Below are 18,912 nucleotides of genomic sequence, written 5' to 3'. Positions count from 1 at the left end.
CTGGTAAATTGCCAGGAGAAAGCGTTCCAGGTGGTTTATGCAGATTTGCATTAGGGAGATGCACTGTGTTCCACTTCCATCATCTCTGCTTTTGCCAGTTAACACCTACTAAAGGAGGTAGCACTTTTTGTTATCTAGCCTATTACCATAATCCAGTAAGTCTAAAGATTTATCCATAACCTAGCATGTTCTTTCCAAATTCCTATACTTAAGTTGTCCTTAAAGACTGCTTTAACATTTTCAGTAGTTTATCTGGTTTTCTCATGCTTATGCAGACTTTTAGGCTTCACAAAAGCACCGGATATTGCTACACTGTACAAAAGCTTTCACATATTTCCTTACCTCACTATTCTTTCACCTTAATATCTACATCCAAGAAGACAGAGCAACACAAGAGAATTAAAGTAGAATTAGGAAATGGGATTTAAGAGGTGAGAACAGTAGTTGGAGAAACAGAGTCCAAGATAGACAAGATACATACAACTTTTATTTTATAAAAGAAAGTAATTTCCCACTCACAAGCCTGAATTAAAACCAGACTCAGCAACATGCAAGGGTACTTAAACATGGTAAATGTCACAGGACTCACTATACTGTCCTCATGATTTAGGAAGAGACTGCTGGCCATTTTTCTTTAACAGCTCAGAGCAATAAGCAGTAGTTAACTCACTGCACACAGACAATTTCAGCATCAATAAGGTGACATTTTGATCTTTCCCTCCACTATCCCCATGTTCAAAAACTTACTGGAAATATTCCTTTGCTACTTCTCTGCTGTGATTAGAACTCTCACCTTTTCCTCCAATCATAAGCAAGATTCTTCTGAGCACATGCATATGTATGTCAATACATTTTTCAACTACTCTGAGTGTTTCACAGTACCATGAAGAGCTACATTCCGTAAACACTACATTCCTCATTATAAATAATAAAATGCACCAGTCTGCAACACAGGTCAAACATGATGATATACTCAAACTTTTCAAAGAGCTCCAGATTCTTAAATATCTATGACCACTGCTTTGGATATTACAAAGGGAGTTAAGATGACATGCTTAAAACAATTATATCGCACCGTTAGAAGATGTTTCTGAATCTTAACAGTTGATATTTAAGCCCAGTCACAAGTTGGCAAGTCCACTCTATTCCTTTCTCTACTACCTTTTGGTAGCAAAACCAACAAATGGCAGAGTTACTTTTACATACACACTTGCAAATCCAGCAGCTGGATGGGACACAGATTTAACAACAGAGTGCTAAAACACTGAAAGAAATTGCCTTTTTTTTTTCCCCCGATAAAGAATCAAGCACTGAGTAGTTCTATCATTAAAAAAGTAAATCCAACAGAAAAGCAGGATATTTCATCTTGACTTAAAATCTGATAACAACTGGCTCTCTCCTTTCATTTCACATAGTAAAACCCAAGAGGGCTGAAACTTAATAGTGCCCAGATCCACTTATACAAGTGATAGTAGCAACAGTTAATCTCACATCAGCCCCACAAAATTAAAGACTCGGAGAACTGCTTCACCAAACTTTTGGCTCACTCACATTCTCATAGGTCAGACTCAAACAGATTTGACCTTTTTCATTGTTTCTGAAAAACTGTACTGCGGTGTCTTTTATGCAGTAGTCATAGAAGAGCTCTTTACATTATTTATGCCTTTAATGAATTCTTGATACATTCACGAAGGTAAGCATTTAAAAATAAGAAACCTTGATTCCAGTGCAGATTACTAAGTACCTACATTTCTGTTGACAGAAAGGGGAAGCTACCTATTATTATCCTATTTCTGAGAGTAATGCTATTATTTTATCATTCATTTATGGCTTCCCAGCCTTGCTCACCTTTAATATCTAGTAGTTGCAATAAATCATATTCTCATGTCTGGCATAGGCATACTCTGAAAGGTTTGCCAACCCACAGAATAGTGTTCTTCAATAACTGGCTTCAGAGAGATACAGAAAAAGCAATATGGGATTCTATCCTTTTCACGTGCACTCACTGTAACAGCTACCTTCAGGAAGAGTAGCTAAAATGCAGCAAAGAGCTATTTGTAGCATAATATTAATGATTTCAGATAGGATTATTTGTCTTCCATTTATGTAACTGTTACAGCTCAGTACCTGCAAAGAGACATCAGGACCGTTACCCTCTACTCCCAGCACCATGCTATATAGTTCCTGAACTCTAGCTCTAATATGACAAGGAATGATAAAAAGGGCAGAAGAGGTTTCATTAGTTACCAGTTTACAATTATGAAGGCATCTTTTCCTCAATACATTGTTTAAATAACTAATTCTTGGCTCCAGCTATTAACTGTTTTCTTTCCTCCTACTTCCTCAACATCTCTTATGGCAATTCTCAGGCAAAATTAAATGTCTGGCAACACAGAGCTCTTCTGACCAGAGCATTCATTTAACTAATTAGATAACAATTCTGTTAAGGTAAAACAGGCTATGTCTCACTTGAGTTCAGCCGAGCTGCTTATGCAGTATTTAAAATAGAAAAAATAGATAGACTAACTTTAATCATTAAAATGAGCCAGGTGATATGATTTTTAAACACTTACCTAGTCTCAAGAGCAACCAAACCATGCTTCTCTTCCCGTACAGTACCAAGGTTGTTTGGTAAATCTGTGCTTCAAAAATAGCTTCTATATTATCAATTTTGAAACCTCCCATTCCTAGAATTTGCCTGTATTTGTCAGTTTCTCTATTTGCCCCAAGTCCTGCCATATCTATCATTGCTTGCCCAGGCTGCCCCTTACCGTCTTTTCTGCTTCTGCAAATTACGGACCATAAAATCAGGTATGTCCTTCACCTTGGTAGCTGTTAACAAGTGGCAAACTTTGCTCATGTTTAGGACTGTACGCTAACTCACTTCCTTCTACAGGCCTCCACAGCTAAGCCTCTGAGTTATACAAAATATTACAACCCACAGGTTTATAGTGTTTTGATCAACAGGTTTAAAAACAATAAAGTGAATCAAGAGCACCTTACCATTATTGTTCCTCCTGTCTGGGTTCGTAGAGGCTTCAACACTTTTCTCTGAACAACGAAATTGGGAAGAAAGGCAACTGGTGGAATTTCTGTGATTGTAGCCACAACAAATGACCACTGCAAGGGGGAAAAAGGTTCCAATTAAATGCAGCCTGTCTTAATGATGACATTTAGATCTCTGATTAGTTGCTATTTACTGAAACGGAGCTCACAGGTCCTTAGCAATATTTTTAATCTTTTTAGATAGAGGTGACCACAACAGTATTTACCAGTAACCTCCAAGTAGGTTTGTCCTCGAGTTGTTAACTATGAGAATCATCACTTTCAATCATCATCACTAGGTTTTTCAGATTTTAGTATCAAATGGTAATAAATCAGCAATTTCTCAGCAAGCTGGTATTACAGAAAATCTAATAGGCCAGGGATTGGGAGGAAGAAAAATGTCCTTCAGCAGTATTAATAGTAAGCTAGGCTTGATATATTGTTCAAACCGAAAATATTTTTTCCTGTGTCAAGTCAAAAGGATATACCAAGGAGGAAGGAAAAACAAACAGACAACTCGACTGAGAAGTTCAAATACTTAAGTGAACACACAGTGCAAATTTTAGCATGGAGAACCGATTAAAATTTATTTAGCATATTAAACACTTCTGGAAAATGTTTCAAGGACATGTTCTGTTAAAAAGTCCTATCATCAAGAATACGATTTAAAGGTTAGAACACAAAATATTTGCAATATGTAAATGCTTTTTTTGCAAACACATATAGATTACTTCAAAGAAATTCTACTAACATTGCTACCAGCGGTAACACTTCTAAATATATTTCAAAGCCTAAGTCACAAGCAAGAATCTACCTCTTCATCCGATCTGAAATACTCAGGAACAGAGAATTATGAATTTGACACCCTGTACAAGGATTCTGAATAGATCCTATTTTCCTCAACACTAGGAAATTTAACCAGGTTCAGTACATTCGTTGCCCAATTGCTGTTAGCTGTCTGTTTACAAATGATAGGACATATACAAGCGGTCAATTTTAAGCAAAGACAATCACATGCCAATTTCAGGGTACTCTGATACTCAGAAAAACTTAAGCAACTTTGGCTTCCCAGTTATCATTGTTTCAACTACAAAGTACTATTGGGTGGGGTGGAGGAGTGGCATTATTCATAAAGTTCTTAAGTACTAACTATATTTTGTCAACAATTCATTTTAAGCTCTTACTACTTTTGTTTGTAAGACAGTATTCTGTTACCATACTATCAGGTCTCCATCATTAACAAAGTGCTTTGATTATTTTGTAATACAGTCAATCTTGATAAAGTCCTTTTGCAAGGTATTTTAGCTTTTAAACAAGTATAATGTAAAAAAACTAGATTCAATCCTCTTGTTCTAATATAGAATTGAAAAGGTCACATTTGCATAAAATAAATTTTGATCTCAGATGTGAACGATGATAACGAAATTGCAGAAAGTTTTAACACAGTTTAAAAAAAATTTTAACCTCAACAGGAAGAAGTGGGAGCAATAAAGACTCAAATCAACATGTCTGCTGCTGCAGGTTTTTAAGTGAATGCAAGAAATCCGTACATGGTATGAGTAAAGGGTAAGCAAAGCTTTCTATTTGCAGCTGAAGACATTTACCGAACAGTGCCAAGCCCAAAGACATTCACTGCTCCAGACTTAGTCCTTTACTGTGTTTATGTAATACCTAACATACCAGAGAGAAGTCATTTGACTGTGAGGAAAGTCTTGGGGTTCAAAAATGCAGCTATAGACTAATGAAAATGCTTCTTAAAAACCACCATGATAGTAATTGAGAAATATATTGCCTGAAACTGTGGACAGTTTTGCACTTCTCTTCTTCAATGTGCTAATTTTGTTTTCCAACATTTCCTGCAATAAATTCTCTGAGCAGCTATGTATATACTTGAAAAAGAAATCAAAAGGAATTGGTTTTATATAATTGTATACTTTTTGTTGTTGTAAAAATAAAAAATTATTTTGAATGAGGACGACATTAATTACATTTTCCAGGCTGTCAGCTGGCTTCCATAACACAACTCTTTACACATATTAGTTTCCTTTCATATAGAACAAACCCTTCAAATTTTTTTTTTAATCACTATTTTTTGCATTCAAATTGCATATATCAGAATAATATCAGTTACTATTTCTTTTGGTAGATACTTGCTCTCACTCAGTCATCATCAAGATACTGATTCTCTAGTAAAGTTTTGTAGCCATCTAATTATATAACTTAACAGAAATTAAAACTTGGCCTGGATTCAGGGAAGAGTAATAATCACATATAAACACTATTCAATAACATGCCTTCGCTTATTCTTTTTAGTTATCAACTCCATTTAACTCTTTCTTTCTATTGCCAATATCATAAGATCTTTTAAATTATTTACCTTCCTGTATTTTGGATAAATAATGCAATGTATGAATTTAAGTTTCAATTTTTTCTTAAATGGAGTAAAGATGTCCGGTTAACCCTTAACCAGGTATATTTTCCTTTAATACATGCCTCCTACCAAATTAACTACTAGGCAATATCATTAAATGTGGCTAAGTGTAACACTATACCAAGATGCTACATTCAAAAAAAACCCCAAACCAAAATGAAATAAACAAACAGAAAAACCCACACAACTTCAAGAGTTCTTTATTGTCCTTGCTTAAGCCCAAACTCCATAATAACATATACATAATGAGGATATTCTTGCAGGACTTTACTTATAAAGTATTATTACTATTAACTTTAATTCCTTAACTATAAAAACTCTTAGTAAGTTTAAATGACTTTACAAATTATTTCAGATTATTAGTGTTCAAGAACTAAAAGTTAAACTGAAAAACTAATATTACGAAGATAAAACTAAAGTAGCTGCTTTTATGCTGACACATCCTGGATTAATACAAACAGCACATTAATGATCAAAACCAACCTCTGATGAACTGCCTTTTAAGTTACACATTCATAGTATTCCAGCATTTTAAAATACCCAACACCATGTTAAATTTAAAAAAATATGCAATCTTGTTCTTTACTACCTAAATTTAAACTGTGCTTAACACTTTGCTAAGTTCCTGGAGCTAGTTGCAGCTTCAAGGGAAAATCCATGGACTTACAAATCCAACACCAAGCAACTAACCTGATTTTATATTTAGAAGCTTGCCTGGGACAAAGCTATTTGGGTCCAACTTCAATAGATAAAGAAAGTATGTTTTTAGCTTGAATTAACTTAAAATAAAATCATAAAGGAGAGTAGGAAGTTTGCAATTTTCACAAAAGTTTCCAAGTCAAGGTATAAAGGCACTATTATCACTAGGAATAAGATACAGCACTGGTAGAAACAAATGATAGCCAGGTGACACACCCAAGAAAACAAACCAGCCAAGAAATAATACTGGTGCATCAGTCTCCCAACCAATGAGCTGGAAATATTAAAAGTAAAGAAGCAAATCACTGTTAACCAAATGCCACCTTATCCTTAAGAGGTCTACTAGTTGCTTCAGCTGCAAAGAGTGCCCTATAGCATTTGCGCAGCAGCGTAAATACTGAAACCTGTCAGACCTTGTTCCCTATGACTAAGTATTCTTGTTTGTCTCCAAACATACTCAAATATCATTACCTTTAAAATAACATTTTTGTATATTCCTACAGACCTCTACCTGACACAATAACATCTGCATGACTATTTTGGTAAAAGGTATCAAATTCATTTACCTGCTCCCATGACCTTTTAAATTAACATTTTACAGCAAACTACCACTCGCCTTCATAAATTTTTCACCAATGAAGTTCAGAAAAATTGAGCAAGGAAAAAGCACAATGTAGGGAGCAAACAGAGACAACGGATGACAGTACAAGAACTGCATGAACTGAGGAACTGGACAGGGGAATTTTAAGGACTTCTGAAGGTGCCCGTTTTATCCAAACCAAACCCATATGTTTTCAGGTGCCAAGTCACCTGTGGTCACTTACGGAATGCACACAGCCCAAGATGCATTCTGTGCTGGTTTATCTAAACACCTAAACCAGCCAGAAGTATCACAGGCTGAACCGATTATTTTATGAGCCTGCTTCTACTGCCTTTATTCCCAAGAGCCCTACCACCTTGCCCAGGCACACTGCCAATACCACCATGCAGCAAAGAGGCGGGTACCTCTGGTCTCTTGGCAGATGCACTCACGTGACCAGGCAAGAGTCAAAGTACACAAGCACTTGAACACCAGACAACACTCCCTATAATCACATCAATCCACTTTTCGCTAGGCATAAAAATTTACATTTCTAATAAAGTGCTTAACTTTTTATTTTTAAGCCTACACAATTTGCAAATACATAAAAGAGATTAAAATTTCTAAGTTCAATTGATCACCTGTTTCGGATCACTTTCAGAAATGCACATCTTGCATTCCAATGGTCTGAAACTAGCTTTAACCTCATTGCCTATCTCCTTCCAAAATTTCAGAAAGCTGATATGCAGGAAAATCATTATTTTACGTAACACTAGAAAAAAGCAGTAAGTGGAAAAGTACTGCAAGCAAATTATCTGAAGTCCAGTCATTACCTTAGAGATCTAAATTCTTCAAAGGAATAACTGAGGGGGAATCACCTGAATTCAAAAGGCGGCCAAATTTTGTTGTAAGGACTAGTCACGTTACCTAAAACAGGGAAACAGGGAGACTCTTCCTTCCAACACAGAACTAATTGCCCGTACTGCTCGATCTACTTCATGCACACCATCTGTTTCCCTTCGACCAACCCCCAGCCAGCTTCTTCAGCTGCTGCTAAGATACCAAACACCACCTCTTCTTGCAAGCGTATGGAATTTCTTACCAAAGTCATGCTCAAATTTTAAATGAATACTCAAGTGATCTAATTATTTTAAGAGACCTAGGCATTCCCAGAAATGCAAGCACCTTTGTACTCTTTAGAGCTTATCTAACATAAAACTATGCCATTTATTGGTGGATCTGTATTTGTCTGAATTAAAAAAAAAAATATATAAAAAAATAGCATAGCAGACTTTGGATAAGGCAATACAGAGGATACCCAGGGCCTTTTCATGTCTCACCATATTATTTTTTGTTTGCAACTAAGCACTTTTATCTTCACTGCTTGGTGGGAATTTGCTGGCATGACCAATACACCTTCCAGTTTCTACAGTTGCAGGAAATATTCTCTCAAGAAAAGGGGAATGAGAGATACACAGTTAATCACATCTGAATGCACATGACAGTACTGGTTTTGAACACCAAGACACAAGTTATACAGACAATTCCCTGTGTAGCCATCCTATAGGTACTAAAAATATTATTACGGTATTCCAAACTGAGCTATGCACATTACACCCTGCTTCAAAGAAGTGATTCAGTAAAAAGAGGTGGGTGGTTCTATGGAATTAAAAGCTCAATATCAAGAATAGCTGCAGTGAGATCAAATCTAATGATGTATGAAATTGCATGTAACTTTATAGCACAGAATGAAGAAACGTAAGAGAACTCAGAAAAGGAGTAAGAGTGAAAAAAGTTCACACAAATAATAGATCCCTTACACAGAAAAATAAAACATTCCAGAAATAGCAATACAAGGACTCTCACTGTGGAAGGGCAAAGATGACTCAAAATAACTTCTTTTGAATTAATGAAATGGAAGAGGATTTCTCATAAAAATCCCTTCTCTGCCCTCCAAGTAAAGAGTTGCAAAACAAAAGCAATGTCACCTGCGCTCACCTACTATCCAATTCCACCTACAGATGACTGAATATATTCAGAAACAGAGATCTCATGTTTATGTTTTAAAGTTAAACTGAAGTATAACAAACGGATGTTTCATTTAGAAATACCCAGTGAATGCTCTTTACTCCTGTGAATATGTAATCCTGTATGAGCTGGTATTGGAAACCTTCACACACAGATAACATGCAAGGTTATGCCCCTACATTGATCTTTAAACTCTCTCCATATTCCACCGATACAGGCAGTGTCTAAGTATGAAGCCAGTACTTCCCACCATAACAGACTGACAACAGAATCCCTATGTGGATGCTCTTTTGAGATTACATAAACCCCAAACCCATAAAGCAATCCTTGCAAAAAACACATCCAATAAAGTACTCCATTTTAGTGCTCTCCAATGTATTTTCGATTTCAGAACCATATTTTACTAGAGTAAATCAAAACTTACACTTTTGAAGACTAAAACCCTGGTACTAAGGAGAATATTATTTACATCTCAAACATTAAAATTTTCCTTATGTTCATTTAACTTTACTGAAATATCATTTCAGGTCACCCATATAACATCGTAGACCCTCTTTCCCCTCCACCCCTCTATAGTGCGAATTGCCTACTATTTCTATGTTTTTCTTTCAGTATTCTCAATGACAATCTTATCAAAATACACCATTCTATAATCTGTAAAAGTTCATTCTGTAACAAATAGAGTAGGATATCTGTTGCCTTTGACACTAATTCTAGCCAGTTTCCTTGAAAAACACATTAATAAGTACAGCACCTTTAATTTATTAAGGTAGCGCCTTGTGTGAACAACCAAGAGATCTTCATCAGTAGCTTCCCGTGCCTGTACAATCAAGTCATCTGCAATTAGTTTTTCTTCTGAAACAGGAGAGAAATAACAATTGGCATTGTATACCATCACTTAACTTCCCATATTCCACCCTGCCAAAGAAGCTACTTCGACCTTGATGCAATAACTTCATCTGTTATGTAAATCACTGAAACAACTTTTGTTTACTCAGTGTTTACAAATTATCCAAATACAAACCTGCTACACATGTAAGCTATTAAGGTAGTGTGTATATGATAAATATTGTTTACAGACAGTTTTCAGAGTGGAATCAGGGTAACTTCTTGTTTAAACTGCAAGAGAGGACAGGTAGTGACAGAGGATGGACATGCACAAAAGAATTACAAGACTCCTTACAGTCTAGGGCTTGATACACCGGGGAAATCTTGGTGCTCATACCATCAAATATTCACTATTCCTTAACATGCTTTAAGAAACTCTGCAGTTGATACTAGTATTTAATTCCCTAAATCAGAGGAGAAAAAAAAAAATTAATCAAAATTCAAAACAAAATAATTGCTTGGATGTTCACGGAAGCAAACTTACACTTCATTAGGATATTTGTCACACCCCTACCTCCATTGAATGTCAAGAAATACCAATGACCAGCTATTAATTCTCCCTCTTAGAGACCAAAAGATAGTTTATTTAAAAACCTAGTTTTATAAGAGCAAGTTACGAAACATCACTCCAAGATTTCAGAATGTGATCAAAGATAATATGTTCGAATGCATACATCTGGATATACTTGCCAGAAAGTTCAAGTTAGGGTCAACTAAAAAAGCCACACAGTGCAGAAAAACAACACTGCTTTGCACATGATCACTACAAACACCAAATATAAGGCATCATGCTGATCTTCCCAGACAAATTTTGATATTTAATTGCTGCACAGCTGCAGCCTTCTAAGACTGTACCTTTTCTCCAATTTTACTCTTGGAGGAGGAAGAAAACAACTCTCACATGCGAGAGATTTTGTTCTGAAGTGTTATACAAGAAGAGCACCTGCAACAATATTTGTTTTGGCAAGCTTATGTTTCTCCTGACTGAGGCTTGAGAAACATTTCATTCATTCATTGGTGTCAGACAGAAAGCCAAACTACTAACAGTTTCATTCTTGAGGAAGGAGAAGGTAAGCTAAAAAGATTTTCACTGGTGATTTTCTAGAACGTGATAGGGAAAAGCGTAGGTCAGCTGTTGCCAGGAGTTGCTACAGAGCCAGAGAAAACCAAGAGCACCCTGGGGTATCCTGTGGCTTCTTTCTCCTTTACAAAGCAAGGGGAGTAAAGCGATTGGGAAAACTAATTTTCTGTGAAAGGCTGAGAACAAAGAGTGGACGCTTCACACAGAAAAGAGCTAGAGGAAAAGACTTTACACAGAGAAGGAGCAGAAAGGCAAAGCTTTTGATTAATTAAGAAAATAGTCATGGAACCCAAGACTTAATTGTTTAAGGTTATTAGAGGGAAGATCCAAAACTCAGGTACTAAATGGAGCGTTAGAATTCATTTAACTGAGGTTAAATGAATACAAGGCAGCCTAAAATTGGAAGGGCAATACTTAACTGCAAAAAATATCAGCTGAAGGAGTCATTAGGACCACATAAATGGAAGAGGCCTGGCTCTCAGACAACCTTTGTCTTGGCAAGAGAAGAAGTTTGGGGTTGGGGGTTTTTTTTTCACTTGATGAGCAAGCTTAAACTTTAGATGAAGAGATGCCAAGATTTTATAGGCCCTGATCCTAACCTTGGTTCTTACATTTTTATTTCCTTAATGTATTTCTGCCTGTATCTTCCAATTTGTTTAAACAGCTATAATGAGGACCCTCACAAAACGTTCTGCCTGTCACCAGAGGCGTCTCACAGCTCTTCCGAAACATTATCAGACTATCATGAGGTTGATAAAGAATGGATTTATACAAGATGCACTTATCTTTCAGCCTGAAAAGTGCCATTTGCCAGTAGATCGTCTGCAGCTGAAGTTGAATAACTAAGTTACACCCCACAGCAAGCCAGTCATTAACACCTGTAGTTTCACAAGCCGAAAGGAATGCCCCAGTTCCTGCTACACCAGGTGTAAAGCAAAGGAACATTCAAATCGCAAAGACCAGAAATACTTTAACATGGTCTAAGACATTGCTATGCTCATATTTCTCCTTCCTCCTTTTTACCCATAGTCTTGTAAAGCTCTGGGCCAGACTGAAATGAACCAAACTAGTTACTCTGATTAGTATTAGTCATGCCTCTGGGGAGAGCAAATCATTTAATGAGATTGAATTTTCAATCACATTTCATGAGTTTCACTCTACACAGACACAACGGAGCTGAAACCAAAACTGTGGGTTTATTTAGTGGAGCAGGCTAGAAAATACATTTTCAAAGGACTGTGAAAAAAACCTTTGTATTAAAAAACCCTGGTGTTGGATGTTTGCTCTAACATTACAATGTCATCTTTTAAGTACTGCATAGAAAGATCTTCAACAATGCGTAACACATGACATCCAACCCACCTCAGAAACCCTACAATCAATTTAACTTGCTAAGATTTAAGTCTGCAAATATATCAGAAAACTAAAGCACTCCAAATATGATTAAAGAGCGTAGCTTAAATCTACACAATGAGCAATGAAGATGCACAGTCACTATTATATTAGCAATTATTAACATAGGTCTGCACTAACTACATGATTTCTATTAGCTTTTGTGCAAATGTTGGTCTAAGAGGTACCTTCTGTTATTTTACCTTTCAAGAAATTGATTACTTTTCCCCATTTCCCTGCATCGAATGGATGCAGTTTCTCAAGTCCCATGAACGTGATGTTGTAGTCTGGAGAATATACGATAGGGCAGCATGGTGATGGAGGATCCTCATACAACTCAGTTCTGTGAGGCCTTGAAAAGCAAAAAACAAATTAGTCACCATTTTTAGCAACTATTTACGAAGTTGACCATTTTTCACTAAAATCCCAAATTACCAATTAGAGTCCTCATTAATACCAACTTTACATTAGGAAGGACTCCTGAAGATGCTATTTCCAACGGTTACTGAAGGAAACACTCAGTTGTTTAACCGCTCTTCAGCAGTAAGGTCAGGGATAGTAACATCCCTCGCTTCCAACCAGTACAGTTATACTCCTGAACTAACCAGTAGTGTGGGGAAAAAAAAAACCAAAAAACTGAAGACCGAAGAATGTACATTAAGAAATTATGCATATGAAGCTCATAGCAGACAATAATTAATGGAAACATTTGCTTCTCTCCACTTGTCTTTCCAAGTTCATGAAGGGGCACCTCTACCTTAGAAGGCGCATCCAGTTTTCCAGACAACATAACCTTCAACAAATACATTACTAGACTTACCTTTTAAAGTCTGTATCAAAACACCATTAAAAAAACCAAACCACACTGCTCCTACACATGATACTTCTAACAAGGCAAGGTTGGAAAGATTCTAGGGTCCCTTCCTAGGAGCAACAGGTTATTTTGTGACCAGCTCAGCAACAGTAAAGAGGCCTGGGTTTCTATCTGCACAGCATACAACCACAGGACACGCTCTCAACTCTAGATCTCACGCCTGTAACCCTTAACCAATACTTTCCTTTACCCTCCCTCCAAATACAAGGAGGGATGGCACAGCCAGCTCGGAGCCCTCACTCACAGAGCAGGTGAGCAATGCCGTGCTCTGCATTTACAAACGCAGACGCCGATCACTCGGCAGACACCTGCGCACACACGGGTCAGCAGACAGGCCGAACCCAGAGACGATTCCCTGTTCACGCTCAGCCTGCTCCGCCAGCCGTGGCCTCCCTTCTCTGCCCCAAACCCCGTGCTGCTGAGTTACGCCAAGACCCATCTTGCTCCCCCAAATTTAGCAGAAGCCTGCAAAAGGCTTCACAACTTACTGAGCGAGACAGAGGGTCTTTTGTCAGGTGAACAATACAAACAGAACCCCCCTTATTTCCAGCCTAAATATGCCCCCAAATACCCTTTTAAACCCCAGCAAATAAACAAAACAGAGCAAGAAACCAAACACGAAGACAAAGGCCGCTTTTCAGCGGAGCCCGCAGCCCCGCTCCACGCACACCGCCCACGAGCAGCGCCAGGGCCCGCTCCCTCCGTCCTCCCCTCGTCCCGCCCCACAGAAGGCAGCTTTAACCGAAGGCCACCTGCCACCCCCGCCCGCCGCTCCTCTCCTCTCCTCTCCTCTCCCGCCCGCCAGCCGGGCCTCGCTCCCCCGGGGGGGGCTGAGGGAAGGGGACGACTCCGCGCCCTGCCTACAGCCCGACACCTCACGCCCCGGGGCCAGGTGCCCTCAGCGCCCGCCCGGGGCCGACTCCGACGCCGGTTCCGATGCCGGTTCCAGGCGGCCGAAGCGGCCCACCTGCCGGGACGGGGCTGCGGAGCGAAGAGCCGCTGCAGCAGCCCCAGGCCGCCGCCCCTCGCGGCCCTGCCGCCCGGGTCCTCCCCGCCGCCACCGCCGCCGCCGCCTCAGGGTCGCGCCCGGCCGCGGTACTCACATCCCTCCCCCGCCCCGGCCCCACCGCTGCCTTCCGCGGACGCGCCGGCCAGGCCGCGCAGGCTGCGGGGCGGCCCACGGCCCGGCACCGACAGCGCCAGCGGCCCCGCCCCGCCGCGGGGCGGAGACACGGAGGGGCCGCCCCGGAGCCCCCGCGGGGCCGGAGCGCGGGCAGCCCGGCGGCGGGCTGAGGGGGCGGCGGCGGAGGGACGGCCGTGAGGCGGGGAGGGAGAGGGGCCGTGGCGGCGGGGAAGGCGCTTGTAAGGCCGTCTGACAGGTGGGAGCGAGCTGCGGGGCCGCCGTGAGGGACGGGACGGGACGGGACGGTACAGGATCCAACGGGGAAGGGATTTGGTGAAGGGAACCGAGAGGTCGCGGCGGGGAAGCAGCCGGTCTGATGGTGTGGGAGTGGGAAAGGCGGAGAAGAACCACCGACACTCGGGTTCTGACATCAGCTGCTGCCGTCATTTTCTGTCACGGGCCCCAGAGCGATTCCACCCAAAGGGTGTCTTTGGGCAGGAAAATAAGATTCCCGTTACCAAATAAAATTAACACGATACCAGCAGGTGAAGAGACGTAGCAGGTCAGCAGCAGAATGAGGAAAACAAAGGTGAAGCGGTGGTGTTGCCTAACTGAGTGGTGCAAGGCCCGCTGATTTCGTCAGGTCGGGATCCACCCCAGGAACACCACCCCTAAATTCAGGCACGCAAGGAAAATAAGCTCGTTTCAAGTCAAAAGCCAATTTCTAAGTGTACTTCACTAATCCTTCTTGAATATATCCAAAAAGCGTTTCTTATGCAGTTGTATAGTTAAATCGATAACACTGTCATGAAAAATGGGCCATCAATAGCGGCGGTATCTACCAAACCAAGGATGAATGTACAGAGGCACTTTTTTCTCATGAGGGGTAATGTCTCTTTATGAGAGTTCCAGATAAATGTCTTCCTTCTTAAAATATGCTGGCTTTGGCTTGGCATTCAGTTTTGATGGATGCCTGGACTTCACCTTGGTATTTATTTAGCAGCGGGAGACTGTTATCCCAAGAAAACATTCTATCCCTTTGACATTATCTTTTAATTAACATTTCTTTTGTTCTGGTCCTTTGTGTGCTTGCCTCAGTATTTCAGTGTATCTACCTTTTATTCCTTGTTACTGACTACTTAATGCTTGGTGCTTAATTAGAGTTCGAGTGTCGTTTGGTTAACTAGATACAAATATAACGTGTTGTTATTTCATTTTCCTTTAAATTAACTTTTAAACTTAAATTAAAAATAAACTTGCAGACTGCTTTCCATATTTGTTGGATGTTGTGAATTGTTTTTCGTATGTGCTTTCCCATTAATCATTCACATCTAAACTATGGCACCCACACTTCTCCAAATGGAAAGTTTGCTCAGCCATTCCTTTGTGCGCCTCCAAAAATCAAATGAAAATATCTACTCCTCTGTTCTGGCTAGATGTGATGTTGCTCTCATTTTCCTCCTCTTGTGCCACAGTGAGTTGGATTCTTGCCTGCAGGCCAATTCCCCCCAGGCTCCCCAATAACACCTTTTCCTTTCTGCATCAGTGGCAGAGACAGGCTCTCTTGGAGGCCCCCTAAAGAAGTGCTGCGCGTATTTAGACTAATGCCTGTTCACTCTTGGTGGGGTACAATTCTTTTTTTCTTCAGCTGAAAAAGAAATATGATCGGGACGTGTCCCTGTTTCCGTGTAGGCCACACTATTTAAGATATTATAAATTAGAAAATATTTTTTATAGTATATATTTACCATTTGGGCACTCTGTGATTGTTATTCTTGACACTGCCGTGGTTCCAGGGAACAAGCCATCTGCATGTGGGCAGTCCTTACCCCAGAGCAGGTACAGCCCTACTGCGGAAACATTGACAGTTAGTTTCATTACCACAATGAGTTTCTAACAGTTTTTAAACAAACCATATGGGGCATAACGTTGTTCAGTCTTATCTTTTTATGTAGGAAGGTAATTATTTCCTCATGAATTAGGCCCAAGATATGCAAGAGAATGACCCGTGCTGGATTTTGGACGTTTTCTGAGCTCCAGTTTTCTGCCAGCAGACTTTTCAAGGCAAATGGATTCGGAAACCTTACAGCATGGTAGAAGAAGCAGAGCTGAGCAAATAATGACATTTTTGGTTCACTAGTCACTCTGAAAAAAATTTTTTGAAGAAAATTTGGGCTTCACATTGTCTTTTTACAACATTGCAATATTTAAAGCAAAGTAAAATTTCAAAAAAAGTCAGTCTGTCCTGAAGTTGTATTTTAAATATGTATAAGTGAAATATTTTGATTAAAAAAAAAAGTCAGACTCAAACAAATAATAAACTTTTAAATTAATATACATTCACAAAATATACTGGAGTAGCTTAATCCATACTTCTGGCTGAAAGATATTTCCTTTAAAAGTTCTGCTGAGTTCTAATCTGCTCCTTACAAATTTGAAAAGCAGGGCAACAACCATAAGTCAGCGGAAAATATGAGAAAATGGCCTAAGTCTTTTAGAATAAAAGCATATACTCCTAACAAGCAGAAAAAAGTTACAGACTGTACAGAAGCCACCCTTCTCTAAATTTCTTGGAATCCTTCAAAATTAGGCCCCAAATACACCATAAAAGTGAGAAAATAGTTGAATTACAACTCAGCTCGTGCAGTGTACTGATGTTATTTCTCAACTGATAGCTCTATTTTCCCAAGACAAAGGAAATGTTTTCTCCTTATACCGTTTTGCTTCTGTTGACACAAAGTGCAACTTGAATGGTTTTGACAATATTATGGATAACGCTGGCATCCTGTGGTAAGGGAGTTTATTAATTGCTGCATACTTGAAAGCACAGGCATATCATTGTTATAATAAATAACCAGCAACCTATTAACTCTCAAGGTTTGGCCTGTTTAACGTGCTCTTCGTCATCCAAGAGATCATTCATCTCATGTTGAAAATCATAAAAAGTACCTCTAGGAGGACAGACTGCCTTCCAAAGAGAAATACTTCATTATAACAGGGCTCCGGTTTGAAATTGATTCAGATAATGGTGCTGTCCTTCTGGGGAACTCTTTTCAGGCTGTTCATGTGATTGGTCTCTTTAAAGTTCAGGGACCCACTTGTGCAGATCCATTTGAAGATGGGTCCCAGAGTCTGAATCGCTAGCAAAACCAACTTTTAGCAAACAGAAAAATGAGTCTGACTAATGTCCCATATGAAAGAGACTGGCCCGTCGGGCCTGCCAGTAATTGTGCCAGTTTATTAAATCTGTTCAAGTAATTTGTTGCACATTGATTCTTTAGGAGAATGAGGGAATTTGGCAAAAGCCCTTCATCAGCTTCTCAACCTCCCATGTCATAGAAAATGACTTCTTAGTTCTGATGTTCCATGATGGTGAAATTACTTAAACATGATGAATAGTGAAACATGACAAGGGCTTTTCCATATCAAGAAACAGTGAAGTTAGAGGCAAAAGTCAGTGGCAGTAAATTCATGATACTATGAAAATTGGGACTCCAGATCCAGCCATCCATAATCTATATCAGCGATGTAACCTTTGGGTCACCTGCCTCACAGGTGAAGCAGTATGATGCCAAATTAAGAGCTGATGCAACTTACAGTATTGTTTTAACCTCCTAGAAACTTTCCAGTTACTGCCTGGAGCTGGAATAATGCAAGAATTGGAATAATCCCAGTAGGTTTGATCAGGCCTAACGTGTGCAGCTATCCTCCTTCTCTATATAGAGGCAGCTTAGCTACCTCCAAAGTCTCACCCCCATCTCTTGTCACGACAGCCTGTCCTCTGTAGAAAAGAAAAGTGTGCAAATCAGCTCATTTTGTTTCAGTTGTGAGATGCGAAATATCCTTCCTTAAAGGGTGAGACACTCTCGGGACTGAAATAAGAGCCATGTCACAAATAGTTTGCTTTCAAACTACTTTGAGCTGAGGCTTTTGAAACAGGTAACATGAAGAAATGTGCTACAGATAAAATCAGGGATGAAATACTTTTAAAGGAACATATAGAAAAGGGATTTTTTATTTACATTGGGACTGACTTTTCCTGTAAAAAATTCTAATGGTAACTCATTACATGAGCTTCTACAGAAATTTTAATTAGTGTTTTTCAATCAGAAAATAATATTTTGAGAGCCTGTGCTACTTTAATCTCTTTGATCCTGAGGGCTTTGATCTGCCATGTAGTGACATGATGGAGATCAGGCATTTACTTCCATGGTGTGTTGAAAATGTGAAATTATTGATTCCTGTAATCCAGCGGAGCAGAAAAAGGTCTGTGCTTTTTATAGCTCAGAAACTGATACAGTTTTCTTCCCTTCCTGTTGCTCAGAGCAGCTGGAAATGCAAGGCCTGAATATTTCTTAAAGATATCATTATTCTCCTCATAGTCTTATCTTCACTCTTATTAGCCTAAATCCTTCTCCCTCACTGAATTACATCTAACTGAAATCGTCAGTTTTTAAAACAATAGAGCATGATACCACTAACCACCACTTTGTGCCTTCAGTGTCATGCGATTTTCAAAATGAGAGATGTAGGCTATTGCAACAGAATTCAGATTATACAAATCCCAGCAAGGGTTTATTCAAAATAGACTTTAAATAGCCTTTTCAAATTCACTAGAGGGACCCAGCTTAATGCTTTGAGCCAACGACCAGTGAAGGAAGCCATAAGACTTGATTTACTCTCATACACTGTAAACATCTGCAAGTCAATATCAAAATGGAGAAAATTTTATTTAGTACAATGAGGTGCCTTCTGAAGCAAGAAAAGTTTT

The 18,912-nt window shown here is 39.4% G+C and overlaps 1 protein-coding gene across 5 annotated transcripts in view; it reads right to left on the bottom strand.

The window, feature by feature from the left end:
- The window catches only part of HDAC11 (histone deacetylase 11), a 30,451-nt gene extending 16,265 nt beyond the window's left edge, over positions 1 to 14,186 (bottom strand). Inside the window, exons 1-4 of one of the 5 annotated variants that reach the window (XM_075053616.1) lie at positions 14,122 to 14,186; positions 12,348 to 12,496; positions 9,538 to 9,638; positions 3,004 to 3,120 (exon numbers count right to left, since the gene is read on the bottom strand). In XM_075053616.1, the coding sequence (XP_074909717.1) occupies positions 3,004 to 3,120; positions 9,538 to 9,638; positions 12,348 to 12,496; positions 14,122 to 14,123 (369 nt within the window). In that variant the 5' untranslated portion in view covers positions 14,124 to 14,186. Of the gene's footprint in view, positions 1 to 3,003; positions 3,121 to 9,537; positions 10,076 to 12,347; positions 14,096 to 14,121 lie in introns of those variants that run through there. The other 4 variants (XM_075053613.1, XM_075053612.1, XM_075053614.1 and 1 more) reach the window with 4 other exon arrangements.
- Between the last annotated feature and the right edge of the window lie 4,726 nt (positions 14,187 to 18,912).

The sequence above is a fragment of the Buteo buteo genome, chromosome 21 (assembly GCF_964188355.1).
Source record: "Buteo buteo chromosome 21, bButBut1.hap1.1, whole genome shotgun sequence".
In the NCBI taxonomy this organism is placed as follows: Eukaryota; Metazoa; Chordata; class Aves; order Accipitriformes; family Accipitridae; genus Buteo; species Buteo buteo.
This window is presented reverse-complemented; position numbering and strand designations above follow the sequence as displayed.